The 23269-nt window shown below is 41.9% G+C and overlaps 2 protein-coding genes across 2 annotated transcripts in view; both read right to left on the bottom strand.

Moving 5' to 3' along the window:
* Window positions 1–577: 577 nt before the first annotated feature.
* LOC139309856 (vomeronasal type-2 receptor 26-like) lies at window positions 578–11328 on the bottom strand. The gene is made up of 5 exons (XM_070934054.1): window positions 11167–11328; window positions 10223–11017; window positions 7356–7583; window positions 4221–4347; window positions 578–1473 (listed from the first exon to the last, which is right to left on the bottom strand). The coding sequence occupies exons 1-5, from the start codon at window positions 11326–11328 to the stop codon at window positions 578–580; spliced, it is 2208 nt and encodes a 735-aa protein (XP_070790155.1).
* A 7203-nt stretch (window positions 11329–18531) lies between these two features.
* LOC139309855 (vomeronasal type-2 receptor 26-like) overlaps window positions 18532–23269 on the bottom strand; it is a 53195-nt gene continuing 48457 nt past the window's right edge. The window contains exons 6-8 of the mRNA XM_070934053.1: window positions 22305–22532; window positions 21303–21429; window positions 18532–19421 (exon numbers count right to left, since the gene is read on the bottom strand). Of these exons, the coding sequence (XP_070790154.1) occupies window positions 18532–19421; window positions 21303–21429; window positions 22305–22532 (1245 nt within the window). The remainder of the gene's footprint in view (window positions 19422–21302; window positions 21430–22304; window positions 22533–23269) is intronic.

Raw genomic sequence — 23269 nt, 5'->3', positions numbered from 1 at the left:
AGTCACTCCCATCCAGGGGTAAGCTGAGTGTCCTTGACTCCCGGAGAAAGGAATGTTATTATGGCTAATTCTCCACCGACTCATTGAAATCCTCCTTCCCAGTTTCCCAGGCACTAAAGGTGGCAGCCCTGAAGCTCCAGAGAAAAAGATCCCTTCCAGGGCTGAAACTCTAGTCCCAGTGATTGACTCAGATACAATCCTGCAATGTCAAATGTTGTTATGTACTTACTAAATGACATTTTCTTTTTTAAAAAGCCAAACATTTCTCTAATCTCAATATGCTGCCAGAATTATGGAACATGCATTAACTGGAAACCTCATATCATAATCTGTTCACCTTAAACATGCACACTTCCCCCCTTTTCTATACACTCTATATAATCAGGAGCAAACAGGAAAGAGGAAAATATATTTATTATAAAACAGTCATCCATTTCTATTAATTAAAAAAAAACAGGATTGAAAAAATGGACTTGGTGCTTTTAAATTTTTTTTGTAAAGAATGCTAAAGTATCAAATACTATTTCTAGAATTAGTAACTGATATTGGAGAACACCTGTCCAAATTCACTTTACTGTTATTTTGACATCACATGTTCTTTTGTATTCAGATCTGGCCTGAGGAAAATAATGTAGCATTTGGGAAAAAAGATGAAGCCCAGCAATCCAGCACTAGAGGTTAAGATGGAGAAGACCTGCACAGCCACCATGTACTTCCCCTTGGTGCTCAGGTAGGTGGGCACAAAGGACACCCAAACACTGCAGAAGACCAGCATGCTGAAGGTGATCAGCTTAGCTTCATTGAAGGCTGCAGGAAGATTCCTGGCCAGGAAAGCCACTGTGAAGCAGATGGCAGCCAGGAAACCCATGTAACCAAGGGCAGAGTAAAACATGATGACAGACCCTTCATTGCATTGTAGGATGATCTCTTTGGATTGAGAATGCATGTCAGTGTCAGGAAAAGGGGGATAAGTACCCAACCAAATGCTGCAGATGACTACTTGGACAGCAGAACAACAAAGGATGAGGAAGTTGGCCAGGCTCTTCCCTAACCATCTCTGAACTTTATTCCCTGGTTTTGTGGCCAAGAAAGCTAACACCACAGTGACTGTTTTGGCCAAGACTGAAGAAATGGCAATGGAGAAGATGATGCTGAAGGCCATTTGTCGGAGAAGGCAAGTTGGTTTTGTTGGCCGGCCAATGAACAGGAAGGAAGTTAAGAAGGAAAGCAGGAGAGAAGAAAGGAGGATGTAGGAGAGGTCCCGATTGTTGGCTTTTACAATAGGTGATTCCAGGAATTTAAGGAAGATCCCCAAGACAAAGCCTGTGGTTAAAGACAGGAAAAAGGCAATGGAAGTCAGGATGATCCCCAGATTTTCCTTATAAGAAAGGTAGTTTTCAATCTTGGGAATACAGTGAACTTGATCGATGTTTGAATGCTGATCTGGTGTACATTTGGTGCATTTTTCTGCATCTGAAAACAGCAAGAATGGGATCTCATATTAATCATACCCTTTTTATCAAATGCATTGATTGGGTGAAATTGTTCTTGTTGTCCAACTAGATCTTAATTCTTCTTTTCTTTTCTAATGTCACCATTTCATAATTAGGGAGGAGGGAGGGAGGGAGGATCACCATTTACCATTCCACATCAATGCTTCAGGGGATCAAAGAGACATGGGCCTGCAATAGAGTCAAATGCAGATATTGGACTTTTTAGTACAGCTTCTATCAGAAGAAATGGAAGAACACCAATTTTGTCATGGAGCAGGAAAAGATAGGTTGAGTTGGCCTTCATGTTGAGTTGAATATGAGTTAAGGACATCCTGTATTTTGTACAAATAATTTGAGGGTCATCTCCCCATGACAGCAAGAAGGAAGATTGGCTCAGTCCTAACTCTTGATTTCTCCATCTCCTCCTCTCCTCATCTCCATTCAGTAATTATTTTATTTATTTATTTATTTATTAGTTTGATTTATATGCCACCCTTCTCCGGAGACTCAGGGCGGTTTACAATGCATTAAGCAATAGCCTTGATACTTTTGTATATACCTGCTTAGTAGGGCTTTCGGCTCCCCCTAAGTGGTATTCTTTTTTTTTATACAAAGTCAGCTTATTGCTCCCACAATCCGGGTCCTCATTTTACCTACCTCAAAAGGATGGAAGGCTGAGTCAACCTTGAGCCTGGTGAGATCTAAACTTGCAGTCATTGCAGGCAGCTGGTGCTACTTAACAGCACTTTAGTCTGTTGCGCCACCAAGGCTCTTTAGTCAATCCATGTGCTGAAAGGTAGTTTTAGTTCATCAGGTCTAAACTATTAAGCATAGGGAACAAAATTTTGGGTGCTCTAAGATGGTTATTGAATATTGTAAAGGAGATTGGAAAATGAATGAGGGATAGAAGCATGTCACTGGGCTCTGAGAACATCCAAGAAAGTTTTAGGCAGAGGTTTGTCATCCAAGCTTGCTACTTGGCTCCCACACATTTTGTTACCAAACTAGGTAACATCATAAATGGGGTTTGGGGTGAAGTGTCTTTTTGTTTATGTAGGTTCTGGGTGGTTGCGTGATCTTGTGACTGGTTGAATCACAAGATTAATTAAACCAGTCAGAAGTCACAAGACCAGAATCACTCTTGTGATTCAACCAGTCTCGTGATTCAATCAGCCTTGTGATTCAGTCAGTCTTGTGACTCAACCAGTCACAAGACCAACCAACCAACCATCCGGGACCTATATAAATGAACAAGACACTTCACCTAAAAACTCCGCTGAAGATGTTACCCAGTTTGGTAACAAAACGTCCAGGAGTCAAGCAGCAAGTTTGAAGGGCAAATCCCTGCCTTTATCTACAACCTGAGCTACGAATATTCTCTACAATTTCTAATCCAAGAGACTTCCCTGCTTCTTAGTTTCTCAGGAAATTTGTAGCCATGAATGTTAGTTATCCATAGAAATGGTTCCATTTAGAGTTGACGAACTGCAAGAATACCTGATTTTCTCTTTAGACCAGGGGTGAAATGCACCCGGTTCGGACCAGATCATCCGATCCGGTAGCGATGGTGGCGGGTGGTTCGGAGAACTGGTAGCAAAAATCCCTGTGTGCCCCCCCCACACCATTCCCAGCTGAGCCATGCGATCATCATAGGCTGTTTTTTTACTTTTAAAAGCATTTTTTCTACAACCTCTTCAGCCAAAAAAAATACTTTTAAAAGTAAAAAAAAAGCCTCTGATGAACGTGCGGCTCAGCTGGGATCATCAGAGGCTTTTAAAAGTATTTTTTTCTGCAACCTCTTCGGCCGAAAAAATGCTTTTAAAGGTTAAAAAAAAAGCCTCTGATGATCGTGTGGCTCAGCTGGGATCATCAGAGGCTTTTAAAGGCAATTTTTTCCCTACAATCTCTTCGGCCGAAGAGGTTGTAGGGAAAAAAATGCTTTTAAAAGCCTCTGACGATCCCAGCTGAGTTGTCTGATTGTCAGAGGCTTCTAAAAGCATGTTTTATTGCAACCTCTTTGGCCGAAGAGATTGTAGGGAAAAAAAATGCCTTTAAAAGCCTCTGATGATCCCAGCTGAATTGCCTGATCGTCAGAGGCTTTTAAAAGCATTTTTTTCTGCAACCTCTTCGGCTGAAGAAGTCATAGAAAAAATTCTTTTAAAAGTAAAAAAAAAAAAAAGTTGGCCACTCTCACCCAGTTACATTACTCCACCCCCACCAAGCCACCCCCACAGAACTGGTAGTAACAAATTTTAGATTTCACCCCTGTTTAAGACCCAATGAATATCTTTATGCCCTGGCACCCTAGAGATTATTACTGTTCAGAGAAAAAGGGTAAATAACAAAATGAAACATGAAGCGTATTTGTGCATGATAAAGAATAATGTACAACCCCCATTCATCCAGTATCTAGTATCTGAAGAAGCTTCTTGGATAAGAAGCAAAACATCTTCAAGGAAAAACAAAGTCCCGTTGCCTTTTGAAAAAGCATCTTTGGGACAATCATGACCTGGTTGACTGAAAATCTCCATAGGCATCCAGTGTCTTTTAATGTCCTACCCCGTTTAAACTCCAAGATTATTACTTAGATTTTATGATGAACTAATTATAACGATATGAATATTTAAAAAGCCAGTTTCGGAAATGCCTGTCAAATGTTCATTCATTTAAAAAAATGTTATGGTATAGTCTTCCCCAAAGTCTGTCCATTTCTCTGGTGTCACCCACCTTCCATGGTAGAGATGGTTCCTTCTGCACAAGGAAGACAGTCGTAGCAGCAGATGGGCCTCCCTTCTTGAGCCACCTTCCTAAATCCAGGACGACAACTCTTTACACACTTGGAAAGAGGCAGGGGCTGAGCAGAGAGAGGGAAAACATCCAGAATATGAATCCTGAATTTATGTCCAGAAAGGGTCAAAAGAAAGAGAGATGTGGATCTCCAGTTGAAGACCTATTTTTTCTAAATTTAAAAAAAATGGAGCTCATCAAACTGATTTGACTGAACGTTACTTCCCTTTTCATCTTGTCTTCTAAATTTCCCACAGACCACAATGTTTAATTTAGAATCTGGATTTTTGTACTAAATTGCACAAGAGGATGGATACTTTGCTTTAGTAAAATGAATTTTTGTGAAATCAAACTCAGAAAACAAAGCAAATAATGAAAGCTTAAAAGGTAAGTTTCCCTGTCCAGTCATGTCCAATTTTAGGGCACAGTGTTCATTTCCATTTCTTAGCTGAGAGAGCCAACATTGTCCGAAGATGCTTCCATGGTCATGTGGCCAGCATGATTATACACTGAGGGGCATGGAATGCTGTTAGCTTCCCACCAAAGTGATACCTATTTATCTACTTGCATTTGCAAGTTTTCAAACTGCTAAGTTGGGAAGGAGCTGGGATAAGAATGGGAGCTCACTCCATCACGTGGTGCTGGGTCTCGAACTGTCAACCTTCCAATTGACAAGCCTAGCATTTTAACTACTTCCGAGTTTGTTAAACAACACATACTAATAGATCTCCCTCAGGGGCGGGTTTCAAAACCCATCACTACCGGTTTGTTCATGGGTGTGTGCACACTTGTGCACAAATGCAATGCTTCTGCACATGTGCAGAAGCGTCCGGATGGGTGGGTGGAGCATCCTGCTGCCACCGCTACCGGTTTGCCCAATCCGGGGTGAACCAGTAGCAACCCACCACTGATCTCCCTCCAAAGAATATTGAGAAAGGCTACATCCAACAAAAAAATGCACTCATATTTATACATCTGAGAAAGGTGAGAAAAATTGATACATAAGCAATAGATGATGTAAATGTACGCATTCCTAGGTAAAGGATAACAAGTTACTCTAGCTTGTTAGTGCTGCTCTTGTTTTCCTTAGGAAACCAAAAGGGAGAAATAAAGCAATACAACAAAGAGGAAACCATCTCACTTAAATCAAGAGTAGGTGGAAGTTAGTAAATGCCAGGTGCTCCCCCCTGCCCTCCGCCCCGGGGACGTAGTGGCTCAGTGGCTAAGACGCTGAGCTTGACGATTGAAAGATTGGCAGTTCAGTGGTTCGAATCCCTAGTGCTGCATAATGGGGTGAGCTCCCATTACTTGTTCCAGGTTCTGCCAACATAGCAGTTCAAAAGCAAAAATGCAAGTAGAAAAATAGGGACCACCTTTGGTGGGAAGGTAACAGTGTTCCCTGCACCTTTGGTGTTTAGTCATGCCGGCCACATGACCACGGAGACATCTTCAGACAGTGCTGGCTCTTCAGCTTTGAAACGGAGATGAGCACTGCCCCCTAGAGTCAGGAACAACTAGCACATATGTGCGAGGGGAACCATTATCTTTACTCCCCCCAAAAAAAGTTCTCATTGCAAATCTATCAGGCTAAGATATCAGACCGTGCCCTTATCTCTCTCTATATATATATATCTACTTCTAATCAATTCCACTCTTCTAAGAACAGATTTTTTCTCCGATATCACATTACATCTTTGGTTAAATCTAAAGACCTGCCTTAGCTAACCCTCTCAGGAAAGCATGACTCTTGAAACCAGATAGTTACCAAAAGGAACTTTTACTGAGAGATAGTGATTGCAGAGAACTCAGGTGGAATCTAATGTTCCCGCGCAAACCGTTAAGCTATTCTTCCCACTTCATAACCCAACCCCCTTGACCACCGGTAGCCAATGCAATGCCGCAAAGTTGTTTTGAGAACTCTGAGGTGTTAGCTTGATAGCAGATCATCCCCAAAACACAGTGACCTTGGTGTCAAGCTTGAACCGGCTGTGAGGAAGATGGTCCCTCTCCCGAAATCCCACGTGGTTATAGCAAAAGCAAAAGCATGGAAAGAATGCAACCCTGATGGCCTTCTCCTCACTCCTCCATCACCCCAAAATGGGGTGGGGTGTCATGTAAAATGTGATACCATGTGGCATGCTGCTTCGCAACAGAAATTCTGACAATTACCATTGTTAAGTAAGGACTGCATCAGAGGTGGGTTCTACTTACCTTTACTACCAGTTCACAGCGGGGCCGCACGCAATGTGCAATGTGTGCACGACATCCCATGCTCCCCCGCCCCCTCCACATGCATGCACGACCCCCACACCCACACCCCATGCATGCATCCACAGCCCCCCACACTCCCCCCACACATGCCACATGACACCCCACCCCATTTTGGGCCTAGTAGGCCTCCCTGCAGCCCCCCACGGCCCATTTTTGGTCCCAGGATGCTGCAGGGAGGCCTGCTAGGCTCAAAACGGGCCGCTGGGGAGGGCACACTGCACCCCCCCTCCCCTCACCTCCTGTGCATGCGTGCATGACCCCCAACCCCCCATGCATGCACACACAATCCCCTGCCCTCCCACACATGCACATGCGACCCCCCGGGCATGCGTGCGCATCTCCCACATGCACCCTGCCCTCACACGGATGCCCAACAGAAACCCAAAAATCAGCTGGCCAGCGGGAAGCACGTGCACGCGAGATGGAGCTGAGCTGGGGAATGGCTCACGTGCCCTCAGAGAGGGCTCAGTGTGCCACTTGTGGCACACATGTCATAGGTTCGCCATTACAGGTCTAGGGAGAGCTGTAGATGAGACAACTGCCATGTAAAAGATGTCTCAGCCCACACAAGAGCAAATGTTTTGGAAGGAGTCCTTCCTAGTTTGCTATTTTGGAATTTTCCATCGTTACCGTGTGTAAATATGGGCAGCGAACAAATTTTTATAAATAAATAGTAAATGAATAACCAAAGAATATCTTATCTCTCTAGGTGAACCTAGATGATATTCAAAGCTATTCACTCCCTGCCCAAAGAATGAAATCCTGTTAGCAAGAGCTTCAGAAATATAAAATAATTTTCCCCACCTGGTTCAGCTGCTCAATCTTTGCAATAGCATTTGGGTGGATCTTCAACTTGAAATCCAGGGATTGTTCTCTTTGTAGACTCCCAAATTTCACTTGGCTGACAGACTTATTGATAGAATACACCCAACTTATAATGTCCAGGTCTGCTACCATCTCTTCCTTCTCATCCAGATACACCCCTTCAATGGAATTATTGTAAAACTGAGAATTTTGAAAGAAGGAATGAAGCTGGAACAGAAGAGAATACAAATATATTTAGACAGGGCTTTCAAAGGTATATGGCAAGACCATATCATTTCAGGGTAGACTGAAGATTTCTCTCTGAACACCTAAAATGAAGGTTTCAGATCCATTTATCATTCTTTTAGAGAGAATCTACAAACATTTGAATTGTAACATCTACTGACTTATCAAACCATGACATTCAACAACAAATACTGTGAAATAGGACAGAGGAAAACTTAGACTTTCACAATTCTGGTCTTAAAATCATTATCAATAAAGGAGCAATTCTGGAATGTTGCAAGTTTTGTTTCTTGGCCTGTCCTACATCATAGAGATAAGTCTGCCAAGGTTTTTCTTTCTCTCTTAGACTTATATTACTTTATACCCATCTTATACTAAAAGAAAATATGTTGGACTTCAGCAAGGCATTTGACAAAGTAGACCACAGCTTACTTCTTGGTAAGAAAGAACAATATGGGATAGATAATACCACTACCAGATGGATTCATAATTGTCTACCCAACTGCACTCAGTAGGTAGACCTCAATGGAACTACATCTAGGTTGAGGGAAGCAAATAGTGGAGTTTCAAGGTTCTGTCTTGGGCCCAATACTCTTCAACATCTTCACAAATGATGTAGATAAGGGAATAGAAGAGGAACTCGTCAAATTTGCACAGAATGTGATCTGGAGGCTAAATTTTTTTTTTTTCATTTTCATTTTATTATATTTGTTTACCGCCCTACTTCCGAAGGACTCAGGGCGGTGAACAGCCATAAAATAAAACATATAAATACAAAATTTAAAATGGAGATAAAACAAATTAAATAAATTTGGCTGAACCATTTTAAAACCCCAATAATTTAAAACCAAATTAAAAATTCCCATTTAAAAGAGGAAAAGTTTAGGTCAGGCCAGCTTGATGGAATAGGAACGTCTTAAGCGCGCGACGGAAGGTACGCAGATCCGGAATCCTCCGTATCTCGGGGGGGAGCTTGTTCCAGATAGTAGGTGCCCCTACAGAGAAATTGTATGATGAACAGTTGAAGAAGCTAAGTATTTGTGGCCTATCAAAAAGAAGGATTGGGGGAGACATGATAGCTGGTTTCTAATACTTGAGGGGCTGCCACAGGGAAAGGAGGTCAATTTATTCTCTAAAAGACCTGTGGACAAGACAAGAAGTAATGGGTAGAATCTTGACAAAGCAAAATGCAACCTAGAAGTAAGAAGAAATTTTCTGACAGTGAGAACAAGCAATCAGTGGAATAGCTTGCTTCTTGAGTTGTGGACACGTCATCACTGGAGGTTTTCCAAAATAGATTGGACAACCATTTGATTCTAGCCCTATGATTCAATGATTTTATGTTGTCAAAGTAACAAAAAAAAGGGGGGGAAGGAAATGCAAAGGGGAGAGAGATGGAAACTTGGCAAAAATGTATATGTCAGCCTTGGAAGCCATCTTTTGCATTGCATCTTTTGTTGGGGGTGTTACTTGGAACCCTGACGGTATATTTTTCTCAGGACTGCCTCTGTCCATTTCCTAGGAAAGGAAAACCTTTGGCTCCATAGAGTCAGAGAAAAGTACTTTTACTAGGAACGAACCAAAAAGCAACAGATTTCAGGCAAGATCTGAGGGGAGGTGCTCTAAACAGCCATTTGAAACAAACTGTAGAGCCCAACCCCCTTGTAGCTAGGCAACCAGAGGGCTGCTGCATACCAAAGCTAGAAGAAATGACCTTGGAGAGATAAGCAAAGCCCAGACTGTAGTTGCAAAGCTGTAGTGAAAAATTCTCCACTGACCCATCCCCTCTTTTCCAAGGCAGCAAGCTAGCTGACAATATTTGTGTTCAAAACAAATGAATTTGTTAAATTATCTATTCAGTTCCTAGAATTGTAAAATTTATATTCAGCTGTAGGAGAGGTACCTGTTAATGTATCTCACCTATGGGGTTTTGATGGGGTTAGTGCAGGGGTGAAATGCTCCCAGTTCGGACCGGATCGCCCAATCTCGTAGCGATGGAAGCGGGTGGTTTGGGGAACCGGTAGCAAAAATCCCTGCATCCCCCTCCCCATGCCCAGCTGAGCCACACGATCATCAGAGGCTTTTTTTCTTTTTTACTTTTAAAAGCATTTTTTCTACAACCTCTTCCAACAAAAAAATGCTTTTAAAAGTTAAAAAAAAAAGCCTCTTGATGATCATGTGGCTCAGCTGGGATCATCAGAGGCTTTTCAAAGCATTTTTTTCTGCAACCTCTTGGCCGAAGAGGTGGTAAAAAAAAATGCTTTGAAAAGTCTCTGACGATCCCAGCTGAGTTGCCTGATCTGCAGAGGCTTTTCAAAGCATTTTTTTCTGCAACCTCTTGGCCGAAGAGGTGGTAAAAAAAAATGCTTTCAAAAGTCTCTGACGATCCCAGCTGAGTTGCCTGATCGGCAGAGAGGTATTTTTTAAAAAGCCTCTCTGACGATCCCAGCTGAGTTGCCTGATCAGCAGAGGCTTTTCAAAGTATTAGAAAAAATGCTTTGCAAAGTTAAAAAAAAAAAAGTTGGCCACGCCCACACAGACACATTACCTCCCCCCCACCAAGCCACGCCCACAGAACCGTTAGTAACAACTTTTACATTTCGCCTCTGAGTTAGTGTTACCTGTGGAGTTTCAGTGTTCTTGTCATGTTTGCTTTTTGTTCTCTTTGATCTGGATATAAAAGCTGCATTTAACACCCGGGTCACAGCCCAGATGGTGTTGTAAATGAAATAGTCATCCAGAGACAAGATCTGATCCATCTTCTCTTTGGGCAGAGCCTCCAGGTCTTTTTTCTCTCTGCACCGTCTCCAGACTTTCACAGAGAAGGCATCCTTGGTGTACAAGCACATAAATGATTCCTCTACAAGGCGTCGCATGGCAGAATAAAAGGGCAGAGACAAATCATGGTTTCCTGCTTGGTTTGTTTTCATAAGAAAAGAAAAAATGCTATGGATGCTCCGAGTGAACCCCATGTCCTTCAAATATAAGGATACGTCACGCAGGATTGTTGTCATCAGGATTTTTCCTGTGAAAGGTTCCTTAAAGTATTTAAGTAGCTGATGTGTAATCATCATCCCCATGTCAACCGAATGAGACTCTGCACCGTAAAGAAAGACATTCACTTGTCTCCAATTTCGGTATGGTTCAGGATCTATCACCACTTTCTCTATAATTGTGGAAAAGGCTTGGGCTATAACAGGACAAATCCCACTCCTTATCAGCATGGAGGTCAACGTCCTCATGAACCTCTGTCCCTTCTCAGTGTCTGTAGCCATCAGAGCTACCAAAGTCCACCTGAAATGGAGAAGCAGCTTGACCATCCCTGGGTACTGGACTCCTTCAGCAGGGAGCATCGGATAGAAGAAAGGAAACCGAGTTTTATCCCTCAGAATCTGGAAAGCAAAACTGTAACTGATCTGAAAAGAATGGAAGACGGTAACATTTTAGTTTGAAAAAGCAAAATTCGATTCCTCCCATACCCAGAATAAAATGTTTTGCCTTTATAGCAGAGGATGTCCAATTCAAAGATGTATGACTGAAAACTGCCTCTCCAAGAAAGACACACCTGAGGGATTTTGTAGGTGCCCAACATGGTTGACATCTGGATGGAAATGCCAGTCTCGGCCCCTTCAAGAACAGCCACCGTGTTTCTCTGCCTTCCACAGCTGTAGTTGGGCACATTGGCCTCCCCATCTGAAAGCAGGTCCAGCAAAGCCTCTGAAGTCATCTGTGCACTGTAATAATTGTTATAGATATTATAACCCAGAGTGATGTTGGGTAAGAGATGGGAATCCTGATTTATCTCCTGGATGGCAAAAAGGAAGGATAGCATTTTCCAGTATTGTGTCATTAGTATCCTGGAAATATAAATACATTAGAACATTTTATGTAACATTGTTAAAAAATAATACTAATATGCTGAAGCCCAAGAGTTCCTCTGAATGGATTACAATATTGCTGAAAATATTGATATGTCCAGACTCAGATGCATAGAAACACATGAATACAATTAGCAGCTGTGATTGTTAACAAAGCCTATATGTTATCATTTTCTGTATATGTTTTAATTTTGGATTCCCTTGAGTGGAGACATATCTTACATTGGAATCATTATAATCATTATGGTATCTGGCATCAATTAAAAAAGGAACTCATAATTTTTTGGAAAGTCAGTGACTAAATACATTCAGCTCAGTGATTCCTGAAGATTATCCATGAATTTAGGTCCATAAAAAAGAATCTGGAGGTTATCTCATTTTTAACTTAGAGGAAACATAGTATTCCTGCATTTTTCTGTCCGTCTTGATCTCTTTCTGGGACAAGGAACATTATCTTATTTCTTCCATCCACAGTGTAGCTCTGTTCAAAGGATGTTAAGGAAATTGAGATGTGAATGAAAGTTAGCAAAAGTAGGAGATCATGAGGACAATCCCTGCGAAGATAGGAGAGGGAGCCTGGAATGCAGTGCAGGAAGATTGACTTACCCAGATAACTGACTTGAAGGACTTGTGTGGAAGCTTAAAAGTCGAAACCTACTCTTGGTTGCAGAGATGATGCCCCCAATTGAAAGCTCTCCTGGCCTGTAATGATTCTGTGGGCCCAGCTCATCCCTGTTCAAAGTCAGGAGGCATTTAGCTTTGGGCATCCCCCAGGTTTCCTGTGGCCACAAAAGCAGCAGAAGCAGCAACACAATTTGTATCCTTGACTGAGCCTCCAGAACTATGTCACTTTTGAACAAAGAACACAAGAAAAAGACAGAAGAAAGCCAAGCCTTCTTCTGAAAGAGAAGTTTCAGGGTATTTCCTTAGCCAGGTAAGAAAGTCTTGCCAAGGCCTCACATCTCAAGGAGAGGGGACTAAGTGCATCTCCTGACGGTTCAGAAAGACCTCCCAGCTCTCTCTTTCTCCAGACCCAATTATGCATTCATGTCTTTCCAATGCTATGAGCTCAGTCAACAAAACATCACTGTGGTATTGAGGTGAAAACATGTTATTGACATCTTGCTGTCAAATCTTCTGAAAACGTGCAGACAAATCTCTGGAGATGTAGCATCAAGGGAGACAAATAAATCACTATGATTTGGATAATGGCAAGGAGGAGAGACACCAGCACTTTGAACTCTGAATCAACAAGCATGTGTGCAAAGGGACAGGTCACTGATGGGGTACAGATGTGTGAATGAAAGAGAAGAATTTGGCCCCAAACGTCTCTAAGAAAATCTAGTGGCAGCAGAAACAATTTTCATAGGTATGAACATTTGGCTCCCAATTTATTTGGTTTTCATTTGTGGTGGACTTTGGCTGCACCCTTATCCAAGGATCTCTATATGGTAATCATGACATAACAGAGTAACAGAATGAGTTAGAAGCAGGGATGGGATTTTACTGGTTCAGACCAGTTCAGGCGAACCGGTAGCTCTAACGATCAGCTGAAAGTGAACCGGTTCGCTCTGATGATCAGGTGGGCCCACCCGCCTACCCCTGAACTTTACTGACCTATATCTTCTCAGCTGATTCACTCTGCTGTGCCTCAGCTGAGTTACTCCCCACCAGTAACGCGGAAGGTAAGTTTTTGTAAAACTGCGCACTCGCACGCAGCGAGCATCAGGCACATGCACTCGCAATCACCGAACCGGTTGTTAATCCGGCAGGATCCCACCACTTGTTAGAAGGGACCTTGGAGGTCTTCTAGTCCACTCCCCTGCTTAAGAAGGAGACCCTATACCAGTGATGGCTAACCTTTTTGCCATCGCGTGCCAAAAGCGGGGTGTATGGGGAGGGGGTCGCACACGCGCATGCCCACACCCATAATTCTATGTGTTCAGCCACCTGTGCATGCGCTCCCCCCTCTTTTGGCACACAATGGCACGGTGGGCCCAGTAGGCCTGTTTTTCGCTCTCCCCGGCTCCAGAGCCTTTCTAGGTGCCTGGGGAGGGCAAAAATGGCCTCCCCCCCCCCCCCCCGAGGCCCTCCGGAGGGCGGAAACAGCATGTTTCCTGACTTCCAGTGGGCCCAGAAGGCCTGAAAATCAGCTGGTCGGAGCTTAGCTTGGGTGCCCACCAATATGGCTCTGCATGTCATCTGTGGCACACGTGCCATAGGTTCGCCATCATGGCCCTATACCATTTCAGACAAATGGCTGTCCAATCTCTTCTTAAAAACCTCCATGGATGGAGCACCCAAACTGATCTGCTGAGATAAGTGGTTGCTCTTCTTCTGAGTGCAGGCAAATATGGGGAAACGGGTCCCTTTTGTAATAGTAGTTTTTGTCAGGCTTCGATGCTATCTCAAAATAAATGAACTTCCAAACTGCCAATCTTTAAGGAAATTTTCTCTTTATTCGAGTACAGCAACTGGATCATGACTCTTCACGGTCAATACTGACCTTTGCCCCCCAATCCCTCCCTTTCCGATCCCCAATTCTCTGCTTCTTATTGACTATCTTCCAAATCACTCTCCTGTCCTTTCCCCGTCAGTTCATAGGAATGCTTCTCCCCCACTCCTCATCTCCAAGGAGCCCGAATCTTCAAAGGGATTTAGCAGGCAAAAGTTCAAGCTTCATCCTCCCTTTTCTATGTCAGCGCTGAGACGCTGACAGTTTTAACAGTTCAGTCATGTCTGACTCTTGGTGACGTTATAGAAAATGCTCTCCATGCTACCCTGTCAAGCACAGTTTCTTTCAGTTGTTGGATGTTCATCATTGTATCAGTTTTGATTATATCAAGATAGTGAGTTCTTTGCTTGCCCCTTCTTCTTGATCCACTAATCGAGGGATGTCAAACTCAAGGCCCGGGGGCCGGAGCTGGCCCATACGGTGCTTAGATCTGACCCACAGGGCATTCCTGGAAACTGTGAAGGATGGCCCGCAGTGCCTCTGTCAATGAAAACAGAGCTCCATTTTCGCTGGCAGAGGGTTACAGGAGGCCGTCGCGCCGAAAACAGAGCTCAGGAGCCTGTTTTCTCTGGCAGAGAACTCAGTTCATCACACGCATCCGCGACAAGATGGATGTCAAGGTGGCCATGCCCACCCTGGCCACACTCACTCTGGACCCCTGAGATCAAACACAACCCTCAATGAAATCAAGTTTGACACCCCTGCACTAACCATTCCAAGCAACATTGACTTCTCTAATGAATTTGCATGGATGACATGGCCAAAGTAAATCAGATGTAATTTTTTGCTTCTAGTGATGTGTCTGGTTTTATATGATTCAGCACCTCTCTGTTGGTTGCTCTGACTGTCCATGGTATAGGCAATACAGTAGTCCTTGATTTACGGCCACAACTGAGTCCAGAATTTATGTTGCTAAACAAGAAATTTGTTAAGTGAGTTTTGCCCCATATTATGACTTTTCATGCCACATTTGTTAAGTGAATCACGGCAGTTGTTAAATTAGTAACACGGTTGTTAAGTGAATCTGGCTTCTCCATTGACTTTGCTTGTCAGAAGGTCGCAAAAGGGGATCCCATGAACCTAGGGTACTGCAACCGTCATAAACATGAACAAATTGGCAAGCATCTGAATTATGATCATATGATCACGGGGATGCTGGAAAGGTTGTAACTGTGAAGAATGGTCATAAAACACTTTTTTCAGTGCTGTTGTAACTTTGAATGGTCACTAAATGAACTGTTGTAAGACAAGGACTACCTGTAATTTATGCCAGCACCACAATTCAAAGGCATCATTCTTCTTTGATCAGCTCTTCTTTGTGTCCAATTCTCTCACCCATACATCATTATAGAGTTATTTTAGGTCCCTTTTATTTATCAATTTTTTAATTTCTTTCTTGTAGTTTACCAAATCACAATATCAAATATCCTGGGAAAGAGAACTTTTATTCATTATATTGATCAATATAAAGGTTGCCCTGATAGACTGGTCTCACCAGAAAAAAATACATATTGATCAATAGTTTGACTTCAGGTTTTCCTATTCAGTTTAGTTTCTGTCTTTTAGAATTATTGTTCTATATTGAGAAATAAAGTTTTGCTTTGCTTATGATAATGAACAAAACCATATAGCATGCATTTATTGCTTAAACATGACATTATTCACAATTTTGGAAAAAGGATAAGAAGAAGAAAAGAAGAAAAAAAGCAAATGGTTAATGCAGAGATAAAATTATTATTATTATTATTATTATTATTATTATTATTATTATTATTATTATTATTATTATTATTATTATTATTATTATTTATTGGTTAATCTTTAGTGAGATTCACAGCCTTTGAGGCTGGTTAATAGCTCAGCAGCTCGAGTCCTAACCAAGGACCTAGGAACTGTTAAGGTATCGTCGGAGGATGTAAGCTGTTCCGAGTAAGGTGGTTTTTTGTAGAGTCAAAATGTTCAAGTCCGGCAAATTTAGAATTTCTAAATAGCGGGGTAGCCCTTTGGGTATTGCTCCGAGGGCTCCCATTACAATTGGATTATATTATTATTATTATTATTATTATTATTATTATTATTATTATTATTATTATTATTATTATTATTCACATTTCTATGCCACCCAACTCCCTAGGGACTCTGGGTGGCTTACAGCAAAAAACAATGCGAACAATATCCCGTAAAAAAATTTTAAAAGAACATTAAAAACCCATACACTCCATTCCATAACAATATAACAATAAGTGGCACACAAGTTACCAAATTTACCCTGTTTCCCCAAAAATAAGACATCCCTTAATAATAAGCCCAATCGGGCTTTTGAGTGCATGTGCTAAAATAATCCCCCCCTGAAAATAAGCCCTCCCTGAAAATAAGCCCTCCCTGAAAATAAACCTTCCCTGAAAATATTTAAACACATGTGCAGCCGGTCCCCACCATGTCTTCTGGTTAGGATTAGAGAGACAGATCTGGAAATCAGGTAATATGGCAACAGAAGCCCCGTCTTGCTCCACATGCCCCAAAATAATAAGACCTCCCCAAAAATTAGGCCAAGTGCTTATTTTAGGGTTCAAAAAAATATAAGTATCAGGTTTCGATGCTATCTCAAAATAAATGAATTTCCAAACTGCCGATCTTTGAGGAAATTTTCTCTTTATTGAGCATAGTGATCTGTCCCTGGCTCTTTCGCGGTCAGTACTGACCTTTGCCCCTCAATCCCTCCCTTTCCGATCCCCAATTCTCTGCGTCTCATTGGCTATCTTCCAAGCCACTTTGCTCATCCCTTCTCAGTCAGATCACAGGAATGTCTCCCTCCTCCCATCTCCGAGGAGACAGAATCTTCAAAGAGATTAAGTAGGCAAAAGTTCAAGCTTCTCCTCTCCTTATATATGTCAGTGCTGGGACGCTGACATCAAGACAAGGTCTTATTTTTGGGGAAACATGGTAGTAAACTCAGGAAGTCATTGCAATAATCCAAACAGAGGTGACTAATTTGAATGCCTCTCCTAGAACTAGGAGTTATGGGTCCAGATGTTGTCCAACCAAAGACTGAGTTCTTGCCCAGGGTGCTGATGGCCAATTGAACACACCAAGGTGAATATTTGATTTACACAACTTTATTCTGTGCAGGACTTAGGGAAGTTTCCCTCAAAGAGTTTGTATCCACCCCTAATGCTCAGAGTCTTTATAGGCAAAAACCTCAACCCCCTATGTCATAGAATCATAGGGACATTATTATAGAAATCTCAGCAACCATCTTACAACTTACAACAAAATTGATGAAATATCAGCTGATATCAGCAATAGCCATATTCTTGTCCATAGGCCACAGCTGATCATTTGCTTTCTCGAGTTGTATCCAATTTCCTTTTCCTTATTTATAGCTAGCTTTACATCCTGCCTTTTGCCTTCTCCCATGATATATTTTGGGTTACATTTATGTTTAGTGAGGTTATTTGCAACTTCCCCTTGTGTTTGCAATTTGCAACTTCTGCTTATGTATGCAAAGCTATTTTATTCATTGATGTGTTCTGATTGTGAATTGCTTGATATGCCAGCAAATCTTAATTTATTGTTTTATATGATATTGTCCTGGGAGCTTCATCACTGGAGGCTTTCAAGATGTGACTGGACTGCCATCTGTTAGAAATGGTATAGGGTCTCCTGCTTGGGTGGGAGGGTTGGATTAGATGACCTACAAGGTCCCTTCCAACTCTGTTAATCTGTTTCTCCTCTCTTCTCCTTAACGGCAGCAACTAGTAAACTTTGGCTTGGCTTCCTTGGGGTTAAAACTATCAAGCAGATTTCTAGAGGGGAAGTTGTCCAACCAATGTTGACAAATACTGTGGAGAGATTCAGCTTTTACAGAGACATGCTCACTTTGTTTCTGTTTTTGTTTTTCAAACTTCTTCTCTTCAAGCAAACACAGATGTTCACCTGATATGAACATAGGCATACACAAGTACCATATTTCTGAGAGTAAGGTGACACAATCTCCCATCATCCATTTCGGTGGTGGGTTGACCCCGGTTCGGACTGGTTCGCAAGAACCGGTAGTAAAACCGGCGGGAGGCTCCACCCACCGACCCCGACATCATCAGGAAGGCCAACAATCAAGCAAAGTGAGTGTGTGCGTGTGGCCCACTTGCAAACCAGTAGCAAAGGTAAGTACAACCCACCCCTGATCCATTTACTTCAAATATTATGCCCAACAATTTCAGCACTAGTTTTTCCTTCAAATACTTTCCATGTTGAAGATAATTAGAGTAAGAAACTTGTATTCACATAGTCATATGTGGTCCCCTCAGATTTAATAAACAGATTAAAGACACAGCAAAAATCACTGACTGAAGGCCAGAAGATACCATGGCTGATATATGTACCAATTTCTAGGAGGATAAAACCTGATCTTAAGCATGAGGGAGAGACATTAAGAACAAAAAGGAAGGGATTTGAAAATTGAAAATTTATGAACATAAACTTGGGTCTATTAAATAAATCTTTTGAGAAGCAGTTCCATAACAATCACCTTCCCGATCTATTTTATCTTAAGTTGTTCTTTTGTATTCAGCATTGGCCTTAGCACAATAATGTAACACTTAGGGATGAAGATGCAGACCAGCAGACCAGCACTGGAAACCAAGATGGAGAAGACCTGCACAGCCACCATGTACTTCCCTTTGGTGCTCAGGTAAGCAGGAATGAAAGACACCCAGACACTGCAGAAGACTAGCATGCTGAAGGTAATCAGCTTGGCTTCGTTAAAGGCCCCAGGGAGATTCCTGGCCAGGAAAGCCACTGTGAAGCAACTGACAGCTAGGAAGCCCATGTAACCAAGAGCAAAGTAAAACATAATGACAGAGCCCTCATTGCATTTCAAGATAATCTCTTCAAGCTGAGAGTGCATGTCGGACTCAAGGAAAGGGGGACAAGTCCCCAACCAAATGCTACCAATAACAACTTGGACACTTGAGCAAGATAGGACAATGGCCAAGCTCTTCCCCAGCCACTTCTTCATCTTATTTCCTGGCTTTGTAGCCAAAAATGCCAACACCACTATGATTGTTTTGGCTAGCACTGAAGAAATGGCAGCTGTGAATATGGTGGTGAAGACCATTTGTTGGAAAAAGCACATCACTTGCGCTGGTCGGCCAATGAATAGGAAGGAGGATAAGAAGGAAAGCAGAAGTGAAGCCAGGAGAATGAAGGAAAGGTCTCGATTGTTGGCCTTCACTATTGGAGTTTCTAGGAATTTAATGAAGATTCCCAGCACAAAGCTTGTGATTAAGACCATGAACCCAGCAAAGGAAACCAGAAGAATCCCCAAATGTTCTTCATAAGACAAATAAATTATCATTTTAGGAACACAATGGTCTTTCTCTTCATTTGGGTGCTGATCATCTGGACACCTGGTGCACTTTTCTGCATCTAAAAAAATAACAAGATTAGCATCTCTGCCACCGCTATGACTTTCCATTCTATCCAGTATGTTCCTTAGGTGGAAGTTGAAAGCCAGGAGATCCAAAGTCCATTTGTGATGGAGTATATGTGTTTGTCTATGTGAGTGTGCAAAATATGATGAAGAGATGGAGGACAAGGAGATGCTCATTGACAAAGGAGATACGGAGCTGGTGAAGTGATTGATTTAATTGTGCTGTTCTGCCATGGTGGTGGGGGAATGGGCTTTTTAATGGGTTTTTATTATATGGCTCAGAGGCTAAGATGCTGAGTTTGTCGATCGAAAGGTCGGCAGTTCAGCGGTTCAAATCAGGGTGAGCTCCCGTTACTTGTCCCAGCTTCTGCCAACCTAGCAGTTTGAAAGCACGTAAAAAATGCAAGTAGAAAAATAGGGACCACCTTTGGTGGGAAGGTAACAGCGTTCCATGCGCCTTTGGCATTTAGTTATGCCGGCCACATGACCACAGAGACGTCTTTGGACAGTGCTGGCTCTTCGGCTTTGAAATGGAGATGAGCATCGCTCCCTAGAGTCAGGAACAACGAGCACATATGTGCGAGGGGAACCTTTACCTTTACCTTATTTTATGGGTTTCCTTAAAAAAAAAATTAAGTTGCTCAAAGTCACTTACTGTATGTGTGAGTTGGACAGTTATATAAATTAAGTTGGACCGTTATATAAACGAAATACTTGTTCTGCAGGAAATTTGAATTTTACTCATACAGTAAAAACCATCTCTAAGGAAAGATGAATTTGAAGCAGCTAAGTTCTTTTCACATCGCAAGACTTTAATCTATAGAATCAGAGACTTCAAAATAAAAGTTAGCTTCCATGTTCTTATACCAGCTAATCTGAATTGGATCCAAAGCTGCTTTTTTTCAAAAAGCAACTGTGGAAAAAGAGGTCTGTGTTTTTTCTCTTGGATATTTTGCTTCTCATCCAAGAAGCATCTTCAGTTCTGATGGAATGGTGGGGATACCCTCCATTCCCCACCATTCAGTCAGAACTGAAGATGCTTCTTGGATGAGAAGCGAAACGTCTTCAAGAGAAAAAACACAGAAAGTCCACTTCCTTTTGAAAAACTACCTTTGGGACAACCATACCCTCAGTCTGAATTAGAGATTATTAAGCAGTTTTTTTAAAAAAAAATTGTGGAATCCCTTTAATAGCTGCATTTTGTCTCCAAAGTGCTTTGTCTAGTGTGCTTCTGCTGGTTTTACTCTATATAATTGAAGATAATTGAAGTCAACCATTTGCCAACTCTATCATTCCTGATTGATGGTCATTACAGAATCATGGCATTGTACAGTACCTTGGAGGTCATCGGGCTTTGATTTAAATAATTTTTAAAACCACACAAATTTCTTTGGAACAGGAAGATAAATTACTTCTTCCTTTAGAGAAGGGGGTGCTATACAGATGTCCATAAAAATAACAAAGGAAAGGACAAGGAAACAATGCAGTGAGAGCAGTGGTGGGATTCAAAATAATTTTACTACCAGTTCTGTGGGCATGGCTTGGTGAGCATAGTGTGGCATGGTGGGCGTGGCTTGGTGGGCGTGGCAGGGGAAGGATACTGTAAAATCTCCATTCCCTCCCCACTCTAGGGGAAGGTTACTGCAAAGCATCCATTTCCTCCTGATCAGCTGGGACTTGGGAGGCAGAGAATAGATGGGGGTGGGGCCAATCAGAGATGGTATTTACCGGTTCTCTGAACTACTCAAAATTTCCGCTACCAGTTCTCCAGAACTGGTCAGAACCTGCTGAATACCACCTCTGAGTGAGAGCTGTTGTATGGGGCAATGTTAGTGAATTCATTACTCAAGGACTGCTACTTCTTCATAATCACTCACCTTCCTGAGCAGAGATGGCCCCTTCTGCGCAAACAACACAGTTGTAACAGCACATGGGTCTCCCTCTTTCAGCCATCTTGTGGAATCCAGGATGACAACTTTCCACACATTTGGAAGGAGGCAGCGGCTAACCATAGAAACAAGGAAAACAAGGAAAATGTCTTAGGACAACTTTAAGTCCATATAAAGCGTTAGTAAGTAAGGCTTAGTAAGGTTGGTAAGTAAGCCTTACTTACTTATTTAGTAAGTAAGCCTTACTTACTTATTTAGTAATAAGGCTTAGTAAGGCTTTTTAAAGCCTTAGTAAGATCACACCTGGAATACTACATCCAGTTTTTGTTCCCACATTTGAAAACAGATGTTGAGACTTTGGATAAAGTGCAAAGAAGAGCAACTAAGATGATTAAAGGCCTGGAGACTAAGGCACATGAGGAACTGTTGCAGGGTTTGGATTTGGCTAGTCTAGAGAAAAGAAGAACTAGGGGTGACATGATAGCAGTATTCCAGTATTTGATGGGCTGCCATAAAGAAAGGAGGGTCAACTCATTTTCCAAAGCACCAGAAGGCAAGACAAGAAATAATGAATGGAAAATAATCAAGGGGAGAAGCAACCTAGAATTAAGGAAAAACTTCCTAACAGTGAGGACAATTAACCAGTGGAACAGGAATTGTGGCGCTGGGAGTTTTTAATAAAAGACCGGACAGACATCTATCTGAAATGGTATAGGGACTCCTGCTTGAACAGGGGGTTGGACTAGAAGATCTCCAAGGTCCCTTCCATTCTGTTCTGATTGATTGTCCGCAAGATTAATATCTGCAATGGGATTTCTGATGGTACTTGTATATTTCAATATATACTGTAGTGACATAGCTGTATCTAAAACTTCTTTAGATTTAACTGAATAGGAAAAATGAAAGCATGTTCTCTTCCTGATCCACAATCATCATTGCTATTATTTAGAACTTGAGAAACAGTGAAATCAAAGATCTCAGTTTCTGTACCTTGTTGAGTAATTTCAGGTGCCCGAGAGCATCCTGATTGATTGAAAATTTGAAATCCGAGGATCTTTGTTTTTCTAGACTCCCAAATGTCACTTGGGTGACAGAGTTATTTGGGGAAACCATCCAGTTCATGATGTCCAAGTCAGCTACCAGGTTTCCTTTTTCATCCAAATGTATTCCATCTAAAGAATGATTGTGCAGTTGAGAGTTTTGGAGGAAAGGGTGAAGCTAGAACAGAACAGAAAACAACAAAAATGTAGCATGTTTCTTAGCAAACAAGAAGCCTATTTGCTCTGGCAATATGTGCCGTTTTTCTCTTGCAATTTCATTTAAATTTCGTTGTAAAGCTGCTCAGAGTTTGATGGCTATACGTTGAAAGAGTGAATGAATGCCTGTTTGATACTTGAATTACTTACAGTTGAATCTTCTTTCCAGATTCAAATACTGTATTTTTTGGACTATAAGACGCATCTAAATTTAGAAGAGGAAAACAACAAAGAAAGGTTTTTGGCCTCAACATGCCCCATTTTCGGGGCTTTTGGGCGGCCTTTTTTTGGGCCTTTTCCAGCCTCTTTTCCACCCATTTTCAGGGCTCTTTTTTGGCCTGTTTTTTTTCAGAAAAACGGGCTGAAAAAAATGGACCGAAAAAAGTCTCAAAAACAGGCTGAAAAAAGCCTAACAACTGGGCCAAAAAAAGGGCTGAAAAAAGCCTCAAAAATGGGCCCAAAAAGCCTCAAAAACAGGCTGAAAAAAGCTCTGAAAAAGGCCAAAAAAGGGCCTGAAAAGAGGGGGTGCAGAGCCTAAAAAATGGCCGGCTGGTGGGCAGGGCTTTGGAAATATTCAGTCTATAAGACGCACAGACATTTTCACCCCCTTTTGGGAGACAAAAAAAAAATGTGTCTTATAGTCCGAAAAATACGGTAGCTGTGTCCAGAGAGAGCTAATTCAGTCTTCTAACACACACA

This window comes from Pituophis catenifer, unplaced genomic scaffold (assembly GCF_029215685.1).
Source record: "Pituophis catenifer annectens isolate HBS135680 unplaced genomic scaffold, rPitCat1.0.hap2 SCAF_2, whole genome shotgun sequence".
NCBI classification, from domain to species: domain Eukaryota; kingdom Metazoa; phylum Chordata; class Lepidosauria; order Squamata; family Colubridae; genus Pituophis; species Pituophis catenifer.
Note: the sequence above shows the minus strand (reverse complement) of the source record. Positions and strands in the feature narration are given on the sequence as shown.